Here is a 22,718-nt window from a genome sequence, read left to right on the forward strand (position 1 = left end):
TTTCAAGGAAAGAAGAGAGAAGGGAACGCATATCGCGGGAGTCACAACAAGTACTGCTCCATAAAATTCGTACACGTGTCACAATTTCAAATGCATTTCTTACTGCAGGTCAGAGTCAAAAAAAGCTTGAAATGTGCTGCTCTCAGAGAATACATTAACTCAGAAGAGGACCTTTTACTAGGAAAGAGTGAAGGGAAGGGAAGGCACAGAGAAGCTTGCCAAGGGACGATTAACAACAATAATAGCTTACGACTGTTCTTTACCGGACGGACAGCAAGCTAAGCATTTGCATACAGTCTCCATGTGTCCCTCTAGCATCTCAAAAGAGTATCATGTTCCCTCCTTTGCAGAGGCTCTGAGAGACTAAGGGACTTGTCCTGGATTCAATGGGAGTGAGTGACAGATGCACACCCAGGTCACTGCCTGCCCCACAGCCAGTGCACTTGCCACTGCCTTGCCCCAACACAGGACAAGAGGTGAGGTGTGAGCCGAGGGGAGGCTTGCGCTAGTACAGCACGTGTGGGTCCTACAAAGAGAACACATGGTGCAGAGCTGGAAAGAGAAATCCTCAAAGTCTGCTACAAAAACACTGCTCACCCCACACTCCAGGGACATCCCAGAGAAGGCAGAACCACAAAACCAGGCAAGGGCAAGGCTCCTGCTTTCTGACTTCGGGAAAAAGGGCTGGAGTGGGAGAATGGCACTGAGAAGGAGCAAGACCCCTTTCCTTTGTCCTGGAGGCTGGGCCATGGACGGTGTTTCCGATCCCCTTCCCTGAATCCTTGTCCCCTCCCTCCTCTGAGCTCCCCCCACCCCCATGCTCCTCACCTAGCCCTGCCTGGTTTCCCAGGTGAGATGGCAGGTCCCAGTCTGAGCCAGCCCTCAGCAAACATGGCACTGAATGAGTGAATGGACAAACAGTTGCACCTACGTGCAGGGAAACATGACCTTAAACTGAGACATGAAAGACCAGGCAGCAACCAGGACAAACAGCCTTGAGATGTGAGTACTCTGCCTGAAACTGCTGTGCAAGACGAAGAGCTGTGCTCTCCTTACAGGTTTTAAGACTAGAAGTTTAAACTAAATAGGACAAAGTTTCCCAGATCATCGACAAGATTCTCATACCAACTATCCTGTTATCCTAGTAACATTTTTATATAAAATGACACCATTTTTAAACATAAAATACCTGCTTTATCCTTGTCCAAGTAATTTCCACAAGATCACAGGATTGACATTAGCAATATCTTCTCTAATTCACATGAAAAATAATTAAATTTTTAAACTATTGGTCCATGTACCAACTAAAATCATCTCTCAGTTCCCAGAGCCATGTGGCCTACACTCTGGAAAATTCCTTCATATGACACACTCAGGTCAGGGCTATCTGGACATGAGGAGAGAAATGAGCTGACCACCTGCTGGCCTCATCCGCCCATAACCAATCAGGCATGGGGAAAGGCGCTGGGTTGTCACCCTGCAGGAGAGACCCTGGGCCCACTGAACACCCCCCACCCAGAGCCCCCGGTTACAGAGCCCTGTGATCAGGAAAGCTTCCAAGGAATGAGGGACTCTGAGACTCAGGAAGAACACACGTTCCCTTGCTCTATAAGCAACCTGAGGACAGGGACATCCACGTCACGAGAGCCATGAGGGCCTTCCCTTCTCAGGGTCCCCAGGGACACAGACAAGTGGCAAAGCCATGGCTGGGACAGGGCCCAGGGAACCAAGACTGGGCTCCGTGGATGTGTCCACGTGCAGACCTGGCCCAGCCTCTCCTGCCCCTCCATGGCTCGAAGACCAGGGAATGGCTGTGTTCTAAGGAGGTCTGCATTTGGTTTATATTTTTCTCACTGTCCCCAGGTATCGGGCCTGTGTCCCGCCACCGGCACACCTGGTTTCGAGACACTGAACGGGGCTGCTGTCTGCTGGAGAGAAGCTCAACGTGTGATCCAAGCAAGTAAAGCAGAGCAGGATTTAAACTGCTCAGTGAGTGGGCATGTCTAAGAGAGACCATAGGGCTGAGCCCGAGGTCTAGGTCTGGCTCTCCATCTATCTCTGAGTGACCCTGAACAAACAGTTCCCCTCCCCCTGGACTGTTTCCCCAGGAGGGGACGCTGGACTCAATAACCTCTGAGGGCCTCCCCAGCTCGGACTTGAGCACAGTGCCTCAATGCACGGATGACACCCCTTGTGTGCAGACAAGCCCAGGTGCTCTCACAGTCACAGCCCCGGGGCCGACCTACCTGGACGCTCAGCATCCGGCTGGGACGCCCCTGCCCCATCCCTCTGTCTCGCCTTCACTTTGCTGGTGGCTTCCTTGATGAGCTTTTCTCGCAGACTCAGAAATTCCGAAAACCTCGCAGCCTTTTGCTCCCGCTGGGCTCGTAGGAGGGACTCCAGGTGTCTGAGAGTCTGAAGCGAGATTCCCTTCGCATCCTGAAAGAGGTAGACACTTACCTCTGGAGGCAGAGGCTCCCTTCCTCCTCCAAGCCTCTCCCGCCCACTGCTGCTGGGCTGGAATCCCTGTGATCGGTGCCACCTGCTTCCTGGGACGTGATGAGACCAGGTCCAGTAGGGAGCAGTGACCACACATGTTGCTCCAAGTGTGGCAGTTTAGGGTTTGGAAGCCTCGTTGAAATGTGTGCAGCAGGATAAAGCAAAGTAGTTGTATTACAATCTCCTTCACGTCACAACATATGGGACTTAGATGGGATGTGCTCCCCCCTACCTGGCTGACCCCCCACACGGACCACAGACACTTAACCAGGAGATGGACCTTCACCCAAGCGGGACCCAGCCAGAGGCAGGACGGAGCCAATTAAATTCCTTCTGTCGGGAAATTTAATTCGGGACACAGAAGGAAGTAGGTTACACTGAGTGGAGAGCACCGGGCAGTCCGGATGTGGTAGGGACATCATGAGCCAGGGAAGGCGTGGTGAGCAGCAGCTGGGGGAAACGCAGCGAGAAACACACTGCTGCTGTGAGATGGAGGCAGAAGCCGGGTGGGCTCCTTGACTCGGGAGGAGTCCCAATTGCCACAAGTTATGCATTCACAATGCAAAGAACAACTGGACATCGTCAGTTGAACAAGAGCTTGTGTCTAAATTGTAGGGATCAGTCCCGAAAATAGTGACCCTGGGACTTACCCTCTTTATGCCCATGCTCTCCAGTTTCTCTTCCAGGGTGTCCTCCAGGACTGGCCTGAACTGCTTCAGCAAGGTGGGGTTTTTCCTGAGGACCGCCAGTGCTTTCTGCTCTCCCTCTCGGGACTCCTCCAGCTCTGCAGCAGACAATCCCCAAGGTCAGCTGAGGTCTGAAGGCTCCTTTCCCATGGCCCCCTGCATGCGCCTGGCCCTCCTTCTGCCAGTGACCCCCGTCTCGGTCCTGTGAGCTCCGGGCCACTGCCCGTGCCTGCATATCCACCCCCGGGTCAGAAGCTGGGGTGTTTCTGCTCCTGGGTACCGCTCCTCAGACCCACCCACTCACCCTCAGGATTCTCCCCACTGCCAGTGTAGACTGTGAAGACCTGGGCTCAGCTTCTGATCCGCACTTGTGCACCAGGCAGCAGCTAGTTCCCGGAACCCCATCTGATCCCAGATTCCAGGCTCTGCCTCCTTCCAGCATCAGCACAATCTGACCCCAGCGGATGCCCCCACCCCATTGCTAGGCACCCACCATGGGCCAAGCTCGGTTCTGATCCTGGGGATAAAATGGTGCACGAGGTGGACAGGCCCCTGCTCCCTTCAGGGTTCTTGTGGCTCTCCCTCCAGTTTCAGCATAAATCAGAATCACCCAGGCGCAGGTTTAAAATCCACATTCCCTGCCCTAACCCCAGGGAGTCTGATTCCAGATGTCTGGGAAAGGGCCCTGGAATCTGCATTTTAGCATGCCCAGATGATTCTGATACAGGTGCGTCAGAGACCACACCTTAAGAAACATTGATCCAGAAGGTAATGAAATAAGCAATCACAACAAAACGAGGTAACTGCAGGGGCAGTCCGGGGTGTGCCAGGGGAGTCCCCCCCGAAGCACACTTGGGGTCCAAGGAGGAGATCTCCAAGGCTGAACCAGGACCCAGCCCTCCACTGGCTGAGCAATCAGCACGGGTGTGGCCCAACCAGCTGGGCTCTGAGGCCACAGGACAAGCCCACCTCCCTTCCCTCAGTCCTCGCAGGCCAGGATGCCGATTCTCAGCTCGGGCTGCACAGCAGAAGCACCTGCACCTGGACCCAGACTCATTACCCCTGAATCTCTGAAAATAATGCCCCAGGTTTGCATTTTTCTTTAAAAAACTCCCCAGATGAATCAAACAGCCAGGTTCTAGAACCACCAAAACGGGGTTCCAGGCTATCACCTGGTCGCTTGTTAGAAAGGCATATTCCCAGACCCCATTCCAGAACTAAGGCATCCAAAAATCTGGGGGTGGGGCCCAGAAATCCGTTCTAAGGCCCTCCTGGTGAGTCCGATGCTCACTCACATTTGTCCTGGGGCAGGACCTGAACCTTGGCTGCACAGTGGAGTCATCTGGGAGCTTTAAATAACACTGGTAACTGGGTCCCACCGCTAAGTCTCCTGCTGTGATTGGCCTGGGATGTGGCACGGGTCCTCCAGACATTTACAAGCTGGGGGGCAGTGAGGGTGGACCTTAATGTGCAGCCAGGTCTAGTGAGCCGCTGGGCCAGCACAGGTTCTCAAACGAGATCAGAACGGCCTGGAAAGCCTGGGAAAGCAGATTGCTGCTGGATCCCCAACTCCCCAGAGTTCTCCATTCCGCGTGTCTGGGAAAGGGAAGAATTGGTGAATTTGCATTTCTAACAAGTTCCCAAGTGAGGCTGCAGGCCTGCTGGCCTGGGGAAAGAGGGGATGGAGCAGGGCGGCAGATGCACAGTCTCAGCACAGCGTGACCAGAAGTGAAGCCCCCGGTATAACAGGATAGAGGCAAGGTGGGGGGGGGGGTCTCCGCTGACTCACCCATCTCAGCCTCCTCTTCTCTAGGACTTTGCACCCCCAGTTTGCGAAGGCAGGGCTCATCCCACCTTGTTTCTCAACTAACTTCAATAAATTTACAGGTAACTATTTTTTGCTATAACATCCTAGGGTTTAATGCAATAGGAGAATTCATCATTTAAAATACTGGGGGTGGGGGAAGGGATAGTAAGGGGTAAATAGGAGACAACTGGTTAAATAAATTTAATAACTTTTGGTTCGTTTATCCAATAGAATAATAGAGTCCTAAAAACACAAAAATGATTTCCCAGACAAGTTGTTAGGAAAAATAACTACAGAGCATTATGTATAGTGTGCTTCCATTTGGGAAGAGGGAAAAGAATATGCCCACGCACATGCTTGTATTTGCAGAGTATCTCTAGAAAGATCAGTGAGAAACCTTTGACAATGGACCCTGTGGAGAGGACACTGGACAGCCGGGAAAGAGGGAGGTCTGCTTCTCACTGCACCCTTTTCTACCATTTTTATTGTTGCCAGCTGCATCGATTACCTTCTCAAAATATAAACATTTAAAAATAAAATACCCCATGATGAACTCTTGGGTGACACCAGCCCCTCCCTGAATGTATCTGTGAAATTGTCCTGTAAAAGCCTTGCCCCAGCGGGTGCCCGGTCAGTGCAATGCCTGCACCTGCTGTCTGATCTCTCCACGGGAGCGCCCTGTGGCCAGGGAGCATGGCTAGGGGTTATTTGTTTGTTTGTTTGTGTTCACTTCTTTTGCATTCCATCTCAACACCAGTCAGGAGCTCTGCAAATCAGAATCAGTCACTGAACGGGAGGAAAAAATTAGCAGGCACCTGGTGCAGGCTCCCCGCACACCCAGGCCCTCTGGGAATACCTGCAGCCCTCTTATCGCACAGAATAAAACCGCTAAGGCTGTTTTTAGACCAAGGCAGCGAGTTCTCTTCCAGTGCTTTGGACAGTACCAGGTGACAGGCGAGAGGCAGGGCACAGGCCCTGAACGAGACACCGCCAGGATTCCCACCTCCACTCCTCTCCAGCTCTGTGACTCTAGGCAAGTTACTGATTCTCCCCAAGCCTGGTCTCCCCATCAGAAAACCAGCAAATCACATGTAAGGAGCTGCATATAAAATACCTGGCATATACAAAGTGTTTAAATATTTATTTCATGCCCTCTGTTTCCCCCATTCTGGCTTCCCATGTGCAGATACAGTTAAGCAGAGACAACCTCATCAGTGAAGAGGGCAGCACATCTGTTTTCTGCACTGGACTCCCAGTTAAGAAAGTGAGTTCCTACCTTCCTCAGAAGACTCCGCCTCTGTGTCCTTGGTCTTTGGCCCCTGAAGAACCCCTGGGGAGAGGAGGAAGAGTTAGTGGCTCCGGTGCCCTGGGTCCCCTCCCCAGCTTAAAGAAAGATATGGAGCAACCCCACCCCCACTCCCCATTATTTCATCCCCATCGGAGGGGGGCAGGAAGGAGTAGGGACCACCACCGACAGACCCTGCAAGCGGAGATCAGAGTTCACCTTCCAGCTCCGCCCCCACGAGCTGTGCATGCAGTGGCAAGTCCTGGGACCTCTCTGAGCCTCTCTCCTCATCTACATAAAGAAGATAACAATGCCCAGTCCACAATAAACCCTGCAGATGGTGTCCTGAGACGGTGGCCCTGAAGCACTTGGCAACATGCATGGCCCATGCTGATGCTAATGACACCTACCCTGCCCCGGCTCAGAAAGTATGAGGCCACTGCAAGGGTGGTCCCTGCAGATAAGCCCCAAGGCAAGGAAGAGATGTGGGTTAGTGAAAAAGGACAGCTATAGGGATAGGAAAGGGGAGCTAGGGGTGGGGTTTGGGGGCAGGGTCCACTCAGCAGAAAGAGTCTGCTGGGGGTTTACTGTCTACCTATAGATAGCAACACCTGCACCCCATCCCACCACCACGTCCTCACCAGCCCAGCCCTGCGCACCAGAGTGCCCAGAAGGAAGAGAGAGTATATGCCAAACCGGCCACGCTCACGTGCATTGGGGGTCAACTTGCTGCACACGGGACCACAGGTACAGAGGAGGAGAAAGAGTCTGCTCTGTCAGTCACTGTCCTGCCCCCTCACCCTCACCCTCCCGCATGCCCCGTATCCCACAGAGAACAGGCCAGCAGCTCATCCCGCCAGCCCCTACAGAAAGCCTTCAGCTCTAACTCCAGACGAGAGGCCTGTCCGTCCCAGAGTCCAACGGCTTCCCTTCTTTCCTGCCCCCCGCCTGACACCACGGGTCCCATGAGCTGCTGTCATCAATCCTCAACCTATAAATTGAGTGGTGGGGAAAGGAGGGAGGGGGAGAGCCCAGGACAACAGCCAAGGAGGTTACAAACCACCCCATGCAGACTCACCCTCCACCTTCCTGAGAGATAGGGTCTGGATCTGCAAAGAGGTGGACAGAGGTTACAGCCCGCACGGACTGTCGCCGGGCAGCTCAGGGCAGCGGCCCGCGTAGCACGGTGAGGGAGAGACAGCCACGGTTTCCACGCCACCCTTCGGGACCCGGGAGGAGCTCCCAGGGCACTGCCCGGGGCCCCAGCACATCTGCTGTCCTCACATGCAGCAGCAGTTTGTTCTTGCTTTTAAACTTCGTTTTTGGTTTAGTTTATGGATGTATGAAGCATCGGAATCAATCCGTTTCTTGTTTGTTTGTTTTCACCTTTTAAACATTAAAAAATCTTAAAAATATTTTTACGCGTTCTTTTGAAGAGGTGGATGTTATAGGGTGGGGGGATTGGAAATGAAAAATAAATGACTTGGGTCATGCCAGCATCTAAGGCATCGATGAAGGGGTATTATGCTCTGTGTTTTTGGTGATGTCGCTGAAATGCAATAGTTTTTTTGGGGGGGGCAGATTTCTGCCAATTAAAGACTAGAGGGCACAACATATTTTGCTCTTTCTTCTTTTTAAATACCTTATAGAGGATGCATTAAAAAAAATCTTCTGACATTTTGCAGCCATAACTAAATTATGGTTAAAATGTGCACTGTTGTGAAAAGGAGCAAAGTAGGTTTGGGGTTTTGTTCTTTTGTTCCTTTTTTGTCCTTGTTTGTTTTGCTTTGTTTTTTAAGAGATTAAAATGTTTCTGGATAAAAAAAAAAGAGGGGGGGGATAATGACAGGGCAGTACAGCAATCAAGATGGTGTCGCATGCCCCCTTCCAGAGCTGGGGGGGGGGCAAGAACGGCCCCTCCTCAGAGAGCGCGCGCGGCGTGGAGGGAGGCTGTGCGGGGCAGCAGGCGGGAAGGCGCCTGGGCACGCGGTCAGTGCCACTGATGCCAAGCAGGAGAACAGCGGGGCCAGAGGCGAGACCCCCTCCCGCACTGTGCACCCCTGAGCTGAGCCCGCTCGGGAGGAAGGAGAGCGGATAACAACTCCTGCCTGGAGGGACGAGGTGGACATTCACTCAACTGTCTGCCCAGCCTCCCATTTCCAGGATCACCTCTTCTCCGTCCACCGGGCTCCAGCGGGAGAGCCCCACTCGACAGAACCTCACACCACAGCCGTAGGGGACGGTGCAGTTTCAAGCTGAGACTGTGGAGCGGGGCCTCCTGGGTGGCTGGACTGGTAGTGTTAGAAAGTCGAGATGCCAGCAGCTAAATTTTTGTGTGTTTTGTCTCGTGTTGTTGCTTTGGTTAGTTACTTGCCCCACGGATCAGATTGTGAGAGGCAGCTCATCTTTAGGGTAAAAGAGAGACATGAAGCAGATAGAAAGAAAGGAAGACACACAGCAGAGGAAAACGCCTGGTTCCAATTCATTCCTCTTCTGCTTAAGCTTGAGCTGCTTTTTGTAACTTTCTCTGCCATACACTGAAATACGACTCATCCAACATCCATCTCCAAATCTTTCCTTCCTTGCCAACCTCTACAGACTGTTAAACTAATTATTACTTCCCCAGAATTCCTCGCAGATTATTTCCAATGTGACAGTTTTGACCAATAAGATAAACAGAAGACTTAAGGAGGGGCCTTTTCATTAACTTCCTCCTTTGAATATGGTTGTGATGCTTGGTGTGATGGTAGCCACCTTGTGACTATGAGGAGTCAGGCATGAGAACAATAATACACACTAGAGATGGTGAAAAAGAAAGAAAAAGTCTGAATTTCCAATGATATAACTATACTGCTGAACAGAGTTCAGCAACTTTCCACCTCTAGTCTTGATTTTATGATAAAAATAAACTCCTATTAATTTATTTTGCTATGTTTAGCCAATGATATCCTAAATGAACTTTTGGCAAACAGGAGTCCTGACTAAGCTAAGAAGGAAACCTTCAGCCTAAACCTGAGGTCACCACAGCAGCAAAGAGCCAAAAGCAATTTTGATAGAAATAATGAAAAGAAAAGCATCCAGGCACTGGGTTAGATATGTTGACCGCGTCAAGTGTGGCTGGGAAAACAAAAGCACAAATAGCACAGGGAGCAGGGAGAGGAAGAGTGACTGGACGGTGACAATGGACACCCAGATAAGCTCGGTGGAGGCTGGCCCGTGAGGTGGGAGTGGCGGGGACCTGCGGCCACGGGAGGGGCTCGGGCAGGAGCAGGTACAGCTTCCCACAGGCCTGGGCTCGGGACCGGCAGTGGGGCCTGGGCTGGACAGAGGATCATCAGCAGTAGATGAGGAGTCACAGGGACCAGTTTTAGGAGGGGGCCGCTTAGCTAATGTCTCCTCATCCCACTGGTGTATCTGACTACCTCATCAGAGGCTGTTAATTAAGGGGAAAAAATACTGACCAAGACATCTTATGTGAAAACGTACTGTTAGAAGCCCAAGTTTTGGATTTAACCTGCCTGGCCAGGGCAGACTCGCGCCCCTGTCATTTACTGAGTGCCCCAAGTAGACTCAGGTGAGGTGCTGTCACCTGCTAAATGAGGATGAGGAGAAAACGATGCCACCTTCAAAGGCTACAGCGAGGCTTACAGGGGTAATGAGTAAAGTCCCAACCAGCTGCCACTACTTGATATGGCGTCTGGGGTGAGAGTGAGTGAGCCCCTCTACCAGCAGCCCCTGAGGGGGGTGGGGGTGGGGGGCCCAGCCATATGGTGTGATCCCTGCATGCCTGAGAACCCTTCTCTCTCCTTAAAATGCCCGGCTAACAGGGCTAGTGCTGAGGCTCCTGGAAGAACCCAAGGAGAGCCTTGCGGGGAGAGGCCTCAGGGCCCCAGGGCCTGGAGGCAGGGAGGGGCAGACCTACCCGCTCCTCCTGGGAGGCGATGAGCCTGGCTTGGTCCTGGAGCCGGGCATGGAGGGCGCTGATCTGGCGCTGGGCCTGGGCAGCAGCTTTCCTCTGATCCTGAGACAGGGAGGCCTGGAGCCTCTCATTCTCCTCCTGCAGCTGGTGGGGGGGGGGGGGGGTCAGTGAAACACCTGCAGGCCCCTCACCTGTGGGCAAATGCTGGTGGGGGTCTCACCTGAAGCAGGGGAGAGGCCTTCCAGACCTGGGCAGGTGGTTTGCTAACCACCTTCCAGGTCTGAAACATTTTCAAGCTGTGCCTGAGGGGAAGTGAGAACTGCGTGCAGTCCCCTAGGGCCAGAGCAGGAAAGGAGCTCCGCCAAGGGTGGCCACCCAACAGGGGACAGTCAGGTAAGTTGAGTCCATTCAAAATTCATCAGACAAATGGGGTGGGAATGAGACTTTACTTGGTATACCTGTGCTGGTTTAAAACTATTACGTACCCCAGAAAGGCCAAGCTCTTCTAACCCTAATCCAATCTTTGGGAGCAGACCTATTATTCCAGTGGGACCTTTTGATTAGATGATTCCCATGGAGACGTGGCCCCAGCCATTCAAGGAGGGGTCTTAATTAGTTTACTGGAGTCCACAGAGAAAGAGAGCTCAGAGTGGCTCAGGGAGCAGACTCCCAGACACAGATGTTTGGAGATGCTTGGACATAGAGAGCCACTGGAATCAGAAGCTGAAAGCAATACAATCTGGGAGCAAAGGACCAGGAGATGTCAGCCACGTGCCTTCCCAGCTAACAGAGAGACCCCAGACGTGACTGGCCTTTCTTGGGTGAAGTATCCTCTTGTTGATGCCTTAATTTGAAGGTTTTCAACGCCTTAGAACTATAAACATGTAACCTAATAAATCCCTTATTGCAAAAGCCAATCCATTTCTGGTATAATGCATTCCGGCAGCTTTAGCAAACCGAAACAGTGCCTTTTCAAATTTCTTTTCCCTTTGGAACTACATGGATGTATTTCCTATTTTTAAATGTTTGCGGTTTAAATGTTTCAAATAAAATTAAATCTTCAGATAGGAATTATTGTGTGTCCTGGGCTGGTGGAGGAAGTACCTGCCACACACTAAACTTTGGTCTAAGTGCGTTCATCGTCTTAGCTTTCACGGAAGCAGGCAGAACCCGGGGCTCCTGTCAACCGGCCTCCGCCTCCACTGGCGGCTGCCTCCACTGGCCACCACCTCCAAGGCATGTCCACAGAAGCTGCTTCCTCTGCCTTGAGGCCCGACGTTCTCTGTTCACTGCTCTGAGTAGCCAGGACTTTCCACTTAGGCTCCCCCTGAACTACTGAGGTCCACAGCTGCCTGGCTCTTTCCTGGATGGGCTTTTCAAAGCATCATCCACCCAGGAAATGACCAGGCTATTTATCTCAGACTTAATCCCACCTTCTTGAAGCACCTCAAGGGGTCCCTGCAAAGGGGACCCCCAGCGTGGAGGATTGTGTTCAGAAGAGAAGACCTGGAGGACCTGCTACTGTCCAGGGAAGCCTGACTGGGCAGCTGACCCCTTCTGGGCACCGATGGGGGTCAGCTCCAAGGAGCAGTATCAGCAGCTAAGCAGGTGGAAGTGCTGAATGCTGCGAGGAGGTCGTGGGAAGCCAGGTTCCCCAGGCCACCCAACAACAATTACCTCCCTCTTCTGAGCCAGGTGCTCGTCCTGCAGTTCCTTCACTTTTCTCTTCCACTCCTGTTTCTGAAAAAGATTAAAAGTTTATCAAATGGGCCACTCTCGATATTAAAACATATTATAAAACTACAGGCATTTAAAAATACTGGCCCATGATTTAGAGGCAGAATAGAAAGGTCAGACAAAGATGGAAAAGAAATGGAAACAGTCTGGGGAGAAACAGATTATTAACTAATGGTGTTGGAGCAAGTGGCAAGCTGCCTGAAAATACTAAGAGCTCAGATGGTTACTTTACATCGTCAACTAAAATAAATCCCAGGTGAGTCAAAGGTTTAAACATAAAAAATAAGATTAAAGAAGTACTAAAAGAAAACACAGGAGGATTTTCTTTACAAATTTCAGAGTGGGGGAAGCCATAGAGAAAAGATTGATAGTGTGTCATTCTGACCACATAAACATTATAAATTTTCATATGGCCAAAACTATGATCAATAAAGTTGAAGAATCAATAGAAAACTCAGGGGAAATAGCTGCAAGACCACAAAGGGCTATTCCATACTTTACACAAATTCATAAATTGGTAAGAAAAACATTAGCAGGCAAAGGCTCTGAACAGAGTTCCTAGAAGAAGAAATGCTTTTTAAAATATGCAACTTGTGAAACACGGACAGGAAAAACACTTTACTGCTGTCATTGGTTAGCCATTAATGAAGCTCTTTCTCAACAAACTTGGAGAACAAATAGAAATGCAACATGATTTAATGGCCATGCCAACTGCCCTTCTTTCCCATGGAATTTATCAGTGATATTGGCCAACACATAACTAGGATGCAGTAAGAGTCACCCAGTAGTGGCTAGAGCCACCTCTTCCCAGCTCATGAGAGAGGATTGTGCACATTTCTTCCCAACTCCATATTCAATGACCTCACATTGGTAACCTGAAACCCGCCATGATATTTACACCATGGAAATGGGAAACTCCTACAAATCGGGGCATTTTATTTAGTTCTGGAGAGCTGGTTGTTAAACACTTCCCAGCATCCCACACTGATTCCATCTCAAATATCTCAAATCCAGGAGACTTTCACACCTTCTAAGGGTTGTGTTTCAACTGGATTGAGATTAAAATGGGGCAAAAGCGACCCGGTTTTATGTAGTTTGTTAAAGATCTCCAGATGAATCTGACATTTCACACATGCATAGCACCAGCCTCACCTGAGAACCCCTTTTTGAGATTTCAAGTGTTGGGAGAAGGTCTGAAAATAGAGAAAACTTTAGTATTGTTCAACTTCCATAAATCTATAAAGCAAAAATCTGAGACCTTCTTGGAAGATAACATGGTTCTTTGCTGGCTCTGGGTAGAAAAGTATGTGATGGCAGCTAACCTGCATTTCCGTCTTCTCCTTCAGCACCTGGAGCTCCTGAGCCTGCCTCAGTAGCTCCTCGGTCTCCTGGTCCCGCAGTGATCCAAGGTTGGACTCTGTCATCCTGTGGGACTGCAGTGCCTGCAGTTTCTGAAAAGTCCAAGGCACACGTTTATTCAGATGAACACCCGAGCATGAAGCTGTCTTTTATACCTGGAGCTGCATCCAAAGGGCACACCTCACCCCAGTCAAGAACCCCCAGCTTGTCCACACTAGCCACCTACATGCCAGCAAGTATTCACACAAATCAGCACTCCCCTCACCACAATTCTCTCAAGGGCTCAGCTTTCATACAGGAGATGCAGGTTCCCATGAAGAGCAGAATTCAAAAGTGCAATCTCAATTTCACTTAACTTCTTCAGTACTCAAAACCCACGCTCATCAGATGACTGCCCCATGTCTCTCTCAGTCTCAGGCTGTAAAGAACTGTCTCTTAGAACCTCAGGGAGGCTCTCAGGCATCCCAGACCATTCCCTGAGGATTCCTGTCATTCTCTTCCCCACCCCACCCCACACACACAGACACACAAAATAATCATCCTGGCTTTGCAAGTCTAGGAGCTGTGTTGTCAATGCCTGGTGATTCCTGAGCTTTTCTGAAGGAAAAGGCATGGAAAATCAGATCAGAGACAATGCCCTTCTCCTACTTACGTTTATACTGAAAGTATTTCACTACTGTAGTAACAAAAGCAACATATCCTTAGCTCTATTACTGTGTAAAACTCTTACGTCCTATTAAAACTTGAAGGAACTGCAATTTCCTGTGTTTAACTTGGTATCTTTCTTGCTAATTGCTAATCTTTGCTCTCATTTACTGCTTATGTGTTATTGAATCCAAACGTTAAGCATTTCTAAACTCCCTAAATATTTTCATGGCAATTTTCTGCATTTAACTTGGTTCCCTTCTTGCTAATTACTAATCTTTGCTCTTAGTTACTGCTTATGTCTTACTGGATCCAAATGTTAAGCATTTCTAAACTCCCTGAATATTTTCATGGAATCAAATGCTTTTCCAGATGTATGCACAGCTCCTCCTCCTGATGTGTCACCTCTGGCCTCCACGTGGCTGCTTATGACCACATCTTGGAACTGGCTTGCGTGGCATTATAACCTCAAAATATTTTCTTTTCAACTAACGAATCCTTTGGCCACTGAATTTACCTCACATCTGAAGTGCTCTCTTTAGTTAGGTAACTTCACCAGAGTAAGCTCCCAGACTTCTGTATCAGGGAAAAAGTCTTGAGGAAAACTATTTCCCAAATACATTTAGCCCTCATTGGTCCTCCAAACATCAAGGAGAACCTTTTCTTGTATTTTGAAAATGAACTATTTTGAAGTAGTTTTCATCATCATTCTTGATGACAAATAATCTTGATTATTTTTCCCAGAAATTTTAAAAATAAATTAACAAAATAATCATCCAACTATACTGAGAATGTAATAACCAGTTGGATGCCTATGCTTTCATAAAAGTAAAATAATAAAATATTAGGTGAGAGGACAAGAGATGAAACACACAAACACAAAAACACAACATAAGTAATCCTATAGGGAAAAGACTATATATATATATATATATATATATATATATATACGCTCCAATTTAAGGGAATATGATCCAAGATAAAAAAAAAAAAAAACCATGGACAGTGAGAATTATATCCTGATTTACCAAAACTCAGAACTTTCTAACTGAAAGTATAACCCTTTGACAGTTGAATGAGGGAGTTTCTGAACAATAACTTCCCTTTACAATCAATACCTATTTATTGACCATCAGCCAGTGCCATGTCAGGGGGGCTGTGGGGCTCGGGGAGGTCAGATGAGCAAAGGAACAAGTGGCACAGACCCTGTGTCCCACAGATCACGCCTGGCCACCGTGGAGAGCACTAACACACACACACGTGCACACACACACTCACATTCAGGTCCCATTTCAACCTCACTGCCCTCCATCCTCAACTTTCCATTTAAGTCTCAGTCTAAGAGGATGGGCTCCAGCATGTCCCATGACATCCATCCTCAACTTTCCATTTAAGTCTCAGTCTAAGAGGATGGGCTCCAGCATGTCCCATGACAGTCCCCTTTTGGAAAGTGACTGGGCTTTGTGTCTTTAGGCAAAATGCAAAGTGACTGTGAAAAACACCATAAAACGGTTCATTTTCAAAACACCAGAACGGTTTCTCTTTGATGTCAGGAAGACTAATGAGAGCTAAATACATTTGAAAATATTTTCCTCAAAACGTTTTCCCTGATCCAGTTTTAGTCACAGAGGCTTGTATAGGAAGATACGGTCCAGCACATCCTCAGCACAGTTTTCCTGTGTAAACTTATTAATATATCCAGTAGAGTGGGGATCTTGGCCTTTTAAGAACTAAATTCAAATCCCAGCCCCACCTCTTATTAGTTGTGTGACCTTGGGCAAGTTAATTGACTTCAGTTTCCTCACCTGCCAAGGAGGAGTCATAATAGCTTTTTTTTAAAGACCTTTAAAAAAGGAATTAATAAATAAATGATTAATCTACACTGAGAAGGTTAAATGCAATTTGTTTGTGGAGAGGATTAAAAGTTAATGTATAAAAGTGCTCTGCACAAGAGCTGGAAAATAGTAAATGCAGTCGGTAAATGTGAACTATTTTGTACAAACCCCACAGGGGCCAATGGCGTGTCTGGCAGGTAGCCAGCACTCAGTGACTCTGTTGGGGAGAAGATGCATTCATATAAATGTTCTTTCATTTCTTATCCAGCAATGAAAAGCCTGCTGCAAAAATAAGGATAATATCTAGGGAATTTTTGCCATAAACCAAGCACTGTTCTAAATGCTAATTTAACCTTTTTAGCGACTGGTCTTACCAAAAAGAAACTGAGACACTGAGAAGTTAAATACTTGCCCCAAGTCACAAAGTCACCCAGCCAGTATGTGATGGAACAGGGACTCAACCCGACACCCTGAGCCTCTGGAATCGGCCTCACAGTGTATGAGCCCCCAAAGGACAGATGAAATAAAACCTGCACAAACTGAAAAATGAATTATGTGAACAAACCAGCAGAGTTTCAACAAAAGAACTCGGAAAAGCCTCTCATGTCAGGTACCTCTTCTAATGTGGAGTTCTGACTGGCAACACTTCTAAATTCATCCCAAAATAATTTCTTTAGGTTCTCTATTTCCCCATAAAGCTTGGTCCGCTCTTTTTCTTTCCATTCATCCAATTCTTTCTTAGCTTCTATTTCCCTCTGACGAGTCATCTCTGCTTCCTACAAAGAAAAGCAACAAACAATGGAATCACTGATTCCACATCATGGCACGTGTTTACTGAGGATGTGCCAGGGCCCTTGGTCTGCTTAAATCACCATCGGGGCCCAAGAATTTCTGTCCTTCTGTCCCCGTTGTTTGGACTCAGAATGGGCTGCTGCAAACCACACATTTATCTAAACTCTGAAGTCCCTTGAAGAGAGGGATCATGTCTTCTCTCTCTTTATGCTTCGCACAATGCCTGGCATAGCTGGTGCTCAATAAATGCATGATGAATGGATATAGGAAGGAATCGATGAGGCAGGTTCATCCACTTTCATTCTACAAACATTTATTAAGCACCTCCTCTGGGCTGGGTTCTGGAGCTTTTGAAATCAGACCCAGCCTTTGTCCTCAAAGAGCTATCTAAAGTTTAAAATTAAGGTTCATTCGATTTCTGGAGCCTGCCCATGCAAAAAAATAAAATGAAATAAAATTAAGGTTCACATAGCCCTTAGAGGGTGCTGAATAATGCACAAAACCGCAACTCCCTGCCCCACTTTCGGTCAGAGCATGCCAGGTTGCGCAGAAACATTCCGTTTGCCTTTCCAGGCTACCGGAAATAGTTTGCCAAGCCTGAGAAAGTGCCCTCCAGCTCTGAGGCCCCAGGTCCAGGAATCCAGCTGGAATGTTAGGCCCAAGAGACACATCGTGGTCTCCCAGGCAGTGGAGGAGCCCCGTCTCCGCCCGTCTCCTCTCCGGGCCCACCTGGAGCTGCCGCTGCCTCTCAGCCTCCCGCTGGGCTTCCAGCTCCTCTTGGGTCCGCTTTAGCTTGGCCTGGAGCTCTTCTAACACCTCCTTCACTGGCTGCTCCGGATTCTTCTGCTTTCCTGCGGGTCCCCGCAAAGAGAAAGTGACCAGCCTAAGTAAAAACATCAATCCAGTGTAATCCCTCACCGCCTCCTCCTCAGTCACCTGTCTGGATGAGACCAGCTGTGCCACTAAGAAGACTGACCCTGCGAAAACTACATCACCTGCCCGAGCCTCAGTTTCCCCCAGACTACAAAATGAAAATAATTACAGCAGTTATAACTCCGAAGATTGTTGTGAGGATCAAATGCAATAATAATGTAAAGTGCTTAACATAGCGTCTCCCATGACAGCTCAATAAATGGCAACTATTATTGTACTGTCATTTTACACTACATATTTTGACAGTACGAACACAGGGAAATGTGCATGTAAGATTACTAGAGTAACAAAAGGAAAATGCCAAATAGCATGCATAGAACGACTACACAGAACGTACCTATGTACCCTGACAGCAGAGAGGGATTTAAAGTAATGACAGTAATTGCAGTTATAAGTTCACTGTTTCAGTAACTGATACTTAAATGTATAGTTCTAAATCTGTAGCGTGTGTTATGAAGAAATATTTTAACCAATATTGCTTTAAAGTGTATATTTTTAAAAAATTAAGATCAAAAAAGATTAAGAATGAATTATAAAAGAACATTTTAACTAAACTACACACTGACAAAGCAAGAGTTAATGATTAGTGAGAAAAACACCAACTGTACTTAAACATTTATGACTTTTTATTAAAACTCTAAGGCTTCCCTTTGAAAAGAGACACGGCTTTTCTCAGGTGGGACTTTTTGGAAACAAGCGATTTTTACATGCAGCAGAAATTAATTTGGTCTAATAAAGTGATTTGAAGACAGTGTGGCATAGGCTTGCTGGGGCACCTAAATAGCTGGCTGTCTGAGAACAAAAGGACATATACAATAAATAAAAGTTGTCTTGAGAACACATTTCCCTCACTTTGCAGGAGGACTTTACATTAAGAAATAATCAGGGGTATACACACAGATTTACACACAAGAATGCTCAACATCATGTGATTTAAAGTAGACAAATAAAGTAGACATATATTTAACAGGAGGAAACTATGAAATAAATTATGATAGCCACATGAGGGAACACCATACAGCCATTAAAAATCCTATTTGCAAAAATGATTCAGTGACGATGGAAAATGTGATACATCCTTAAATGAAAATAAGCAATAGTCAAAATTGCATACTAAATGTTTATACAGATATAAAGAAAAAACTGACAGAGAATACACCAAAATATTAACCACTGGTAATATCATGCATGATTTTTTATTTTCTCTTTTCTATACTTCTGTATTTAAATTTCCTATATCAAAGACATATGTTTATCAGAAAAAAATTATTTAACAAATGGGAAATGTTTTTCCTTAGCAGCCTCGAATGAAGCTCCAAAAAGTATTAGATACATAATAAATGCATCATAATTAAATAAATGCTACTATTTGAAAATATTAAACCTGTTCTTTGAAAGGGGAGTTAAAAGATGGGGAATAAGAAAAATGGGGATTTTTATATTTAGCTATTTTAACAGATATTTCTTGTTGAACCTCAAAAAAAAGGTCCACAGATCTTTTTCGCATACCTCTTTTGGCAAAAAGCATGCCAAAACTTGAAATGGTAATATTAAAATGATGAAGTCATGATAATATACTCGAGTAAATAGAAAAATCAAAAAGCTGGTCAGTGGCTCATTTACGCTCCTTGCCAGTAGTCTCAGACAACGCCAGGTGCGCAGGGGGCTGGGAGGAAAGGGACCTCTGAGCAGGGGTCCGGCTGCCCCTATTCTCAGCAGAGGCCCCTGAGACCCCAAGGGGGAAGCCACGGCCAAGGTCCCACAATAGACAGGGACAAAACCGAGACGACACCACCTCGCCATCCACCTTCCCTGCCCGCGGCCAGACACGCTCCCCAGCCCCACACGCGCACATCACGTCCTCAACAGGCCGAGGAGGCTCAGACCCCGGGCTGCAGGTGCCTCCACCCACGGGAGACCAGCTCCGGGCCCGCCCCCGCCCCAGGGTGCCACCAGCGCTCACCGCCGTCGGCCGAGCCCGCGTGCCTACGCTGGATGTGGCCCCGCAGGAAGGTGGCGTTCATGAACGTCTTGTCACACAGGTGGCACTGCACAGAGAGGAAACAGGGGGGGCCACAGGATTAGCCTGGCCCAGTCGGCCCGGAGTCCTCCCCACCCCTCAGGCCCCCTGAGCCACTTGGGAAATGGAGCTGACCGACTGAGCCCAGCGAGTCCCCCATCCGAGCTGCACACCAGACTCACCTGGAGCTTTAAAACTACCCATGCCCTGGGGAACCAAGACCACCGGCTGGATATTTGATGATGGTGACAAAGTTTTGTGGATGAGGTTAGAGTTTTGTTGGCTTTTGGTGCGGTTGATGGTATTATGCTTAAAAGTGGAAGTTCTTGCTTTTTCAGAGATACATACTGAAATATCTATAGATGAAATCATATGACAAATATGCCTCAAAATAATCCAGGGGTGGGAGAGAGTGGATAGAGGAACAAACAAAATATCAGCCAAGAGTTGGTGAGTGGCTGGGTGGTGTGCAGATAAAGGTTCATTGTGACTTTCTCTCTATCACTGTGTTTAAAATTTTCCATAGTAGAAAGTTTTAAAATATGCCCAAGCCCCATCCCAGGGTGAAAAAACACCAGAGGCAGAGACAGCAAATAAATAACATCTGTAATTCCACTTCCGTTTCCTAAATGCATGTCAGTCACTGCATATTATCTTTCCATTGTAAAACTTCAGAGGAAAACTTTGCAGGTTGCCACAGCCAATCAATCAGAGTAAGAGGGCAGAGTAAAGTGAAGTCTATTTGCTATCTTTGCACAAAGGCAATGGAACAGACTCTGCCAGTTGGCGTCCCCAAATGCATTTTCCCCTTCCTTTGTAACAGAAACCTTGATTTTTAGCAAGTCATGATGTCACTGAAAATAAAGACTTTACGTCCCAGTCTCTCTTGCAACCATGTAAGCCATGTAACTAAATTACACAGAGGAAGAAGAGCCAAGAGCTGCAGAGCAAGAAACTCGATTCTGCAGCCATATCTGATTCCTGGGGCAAGCCACACCTGACACCCACCAAACCTTTTCAGTTAAAATCAACCAATAAATTTCCTATGGGCCTAAACCAGGTTAGAGTGCTGAAAGGGTTCTAACCCTTTGTAAGGTAATTAACTCTATCTTACAGCAGTTATATCAATTATCATTCTATCAATTAACATTCTATCATAATGATTCCTTCTGTCCCACCTACCCCCAAACTATACATTTCTTGAAGGCCCAAACCAGCTGAGGGCTGCACTCTGAACAAGGAGAAGCCTCACAGAGGCCTCGGGGCTGGTGCGGCAGGGGAGGTGGGGGGGAGCGTAAGTGGGGGGTGACCGCCTGGCTGGGACACGCCGCCCGCCCCTGCGGGGTCCCGCGGAGGCTCCGCACCGGGTGGCAGCCGTGGGCGCCGGTCTGCAGGAGCAGCTGCTGCAGGGCGCTGATCATCTTGCGGCGCCGGCGGCTCTCCTCGCGCACACCCTTGAGCTCATCGGCCCGGCGGCCCAGCTCCTGCTGGCCACGCTCCTGCTGGCCCAGACTGGCCTGCAGCCGCGCCTCCAGCTGGGCCACGCCGGCGCTCAGGCAGTCCTGGCAGTGCAGCAGGTACTCGATGGTCAGCTGCGCCAGGCGCAGCACCTTGAGCAGCGCGGGGTCCACGGGCTGCCCGCAGCGGCTGCATGCCTCCCGGTCCAGGCTGCAGAAGGTGACGCCGGCGATGTTCTCCTGCAGGGTGGCCACGTCCAGCTCCCGCGCCACGCGCTCCACGTCCAGGGCACTAATGCGCCGCCAGTCCACACTCTCGCGGCGCGGCTGGAACTTGAAGGCGGGCGGGGTGTAGGCCCCGAAGGGGGGCCCGCCGAGGCCCTGGGCAGCGACGGCGGCGGGCTGCATGGGCGGGGTAAGACGGCTGTCCCCGAGGCCACGGCAGCAGGAACGCGAGCGGCGGCAAGGCCTGGGGAAGAGAAGTGAGTCCCAGTGAGGCCAGGACGGGTGGCTGCAGGGGCTGCCGGCGCTGCACTCCTGCCCAGCCAGCGCCCCGGTGGGGCGAGCCAGGTGTCTGCAAGCAGCTGTAGAGTGTCTGCACGTGCCAGTGTGGCCGAATCTGCGGAGAAGAACGGGGCGGGACTGCGTGAATAAAGTATGAAGTACTGTGTGCCACTATGGAAAAGAATAAGGCAGCATTACACACAGTGACATGGAATTATCTCTGAAATACGTTGCATGAAAAAGAGAAGATATAGAACAAGGTGTGTGTATGTGTATATATATATTTTTTCCTATTTTTAATGATCTATTTATATGATCACATTTAACAATAACTCACAAAATAAAGAATGCATACATATATAAACATGCACATTCGAATGGTTTTATACAAGGGAGAAGAGAAATGGGAGTGTGAAATGGGAATAAATAAATTAGCAGATGGATGATGTGGGGGTGGGAGATGGGTGGATGGATAGACAGATGCACAGACAAAAAAGACAGACGGACATGATAGGCCTTTCACAGGCCAACGACACAATGCTATAACGAACAGGACTAACTCAGCCCTCTGTACAGCACATCTGTATTCCACATCATAAAAGAAATACATGACAGGTGCTCTGTATTTTCTGCATACTTTTCTGGGGTAAACGTATAGCTACTCCAAAAAGAAAAATGTTTTTAAAATAAAAACAATATCTAATCCTTAACTAAAAGAAATACATGTACGCATATGTTATTTATATTTATCATTCATATATAATATGTAATCAAACTTGTATAAAATATATTTATTTATTATTCATTATATTATTTTTATTTTATTTTATTTCCAGACTATTTCTGGAAAGAGACCACAAGCTGTTCACTATAATTACTGCTGGAAAATAGAAATAGAGGTCAGAAGACCTTTACTTTGCACTTTCCACTTCTCAGTACTATTAAAGTCACTTCTCATCATCATCTGTTACTTTCATCTTTTTTAAAAGAAAAAAATATATACAATTTCTGCCACTGAAGAACTTAGAATCTGACTGGGGCAACAAGAGGTACACAACACCCTGTCTAATCAAGTTCTTTCTAGATTATGTGATTCAGACTTTTCTGTACAATGGAAAGTTAGAGAAGAGAAAGATCATTGACCTCATGAAAGAGAAAAAGGACTCAGGGAACCATCAGGTTTGCAAAGAGAGGCAGGCCCTCAGCAGCACGCCTGGCCCCAGCCGTCTTGCTGTCTACA

The 22,718-nt window shown here is 48.1% G+C and overlaps 1 protein-coding gene across 1 annotated transcript; it reads right to left on the bottom strand.

The window, feature by feature from the left end:
• Positions 1-80: 80 nt before the first annotated feature.
• On the bottom strand, positions 81-21,390 carry LOC143657637 (cilium assembly protein DZIP1L-like). The gene is made up of 11 exons (XM_077130222.1): positions 20,882-21,390; positions 19,461-19,545; positions 17,294-17,415; positions 16,387-16,548; positions 13,256-13,384; positions 11,874-11,936; positions 10,200-10,340; positions 7,356-7,386; positions 6,269-6,322; positions 3,150-3,283; positions 81-2,439 (listed from the first exon to the last, which is right to left on the bottom strand). Exons 1-11 carry the CDS (start codon positions 21,380-21,382, stop codon positions 2,224-2,226), a joined length of 1,638 nt encoding a protein of 545 aa, XP_076986337.1. The 5' UTR covers positions 21,383-21,390; the 3' UTR covers positions 81-2,223.
• Positions 21,391-22,718: the final 1,328 nt, after the last annotated feature.

Source organism: Tamandua tetradactyla, chromosome 15 (assembly GCF_023851605.1).
Source record: "Tamandua tetradactyla isolate mTamTet1 chromosome 15, mTamTet1.pri, whole genome shotgun sequence".
Taxonomy (NCBI): Eukaryota; Metazoa; Chordata; class Mammalia; order Pilosa; family Myrmecophagidae; genus Tamandua; species Tamandua tetradactyla.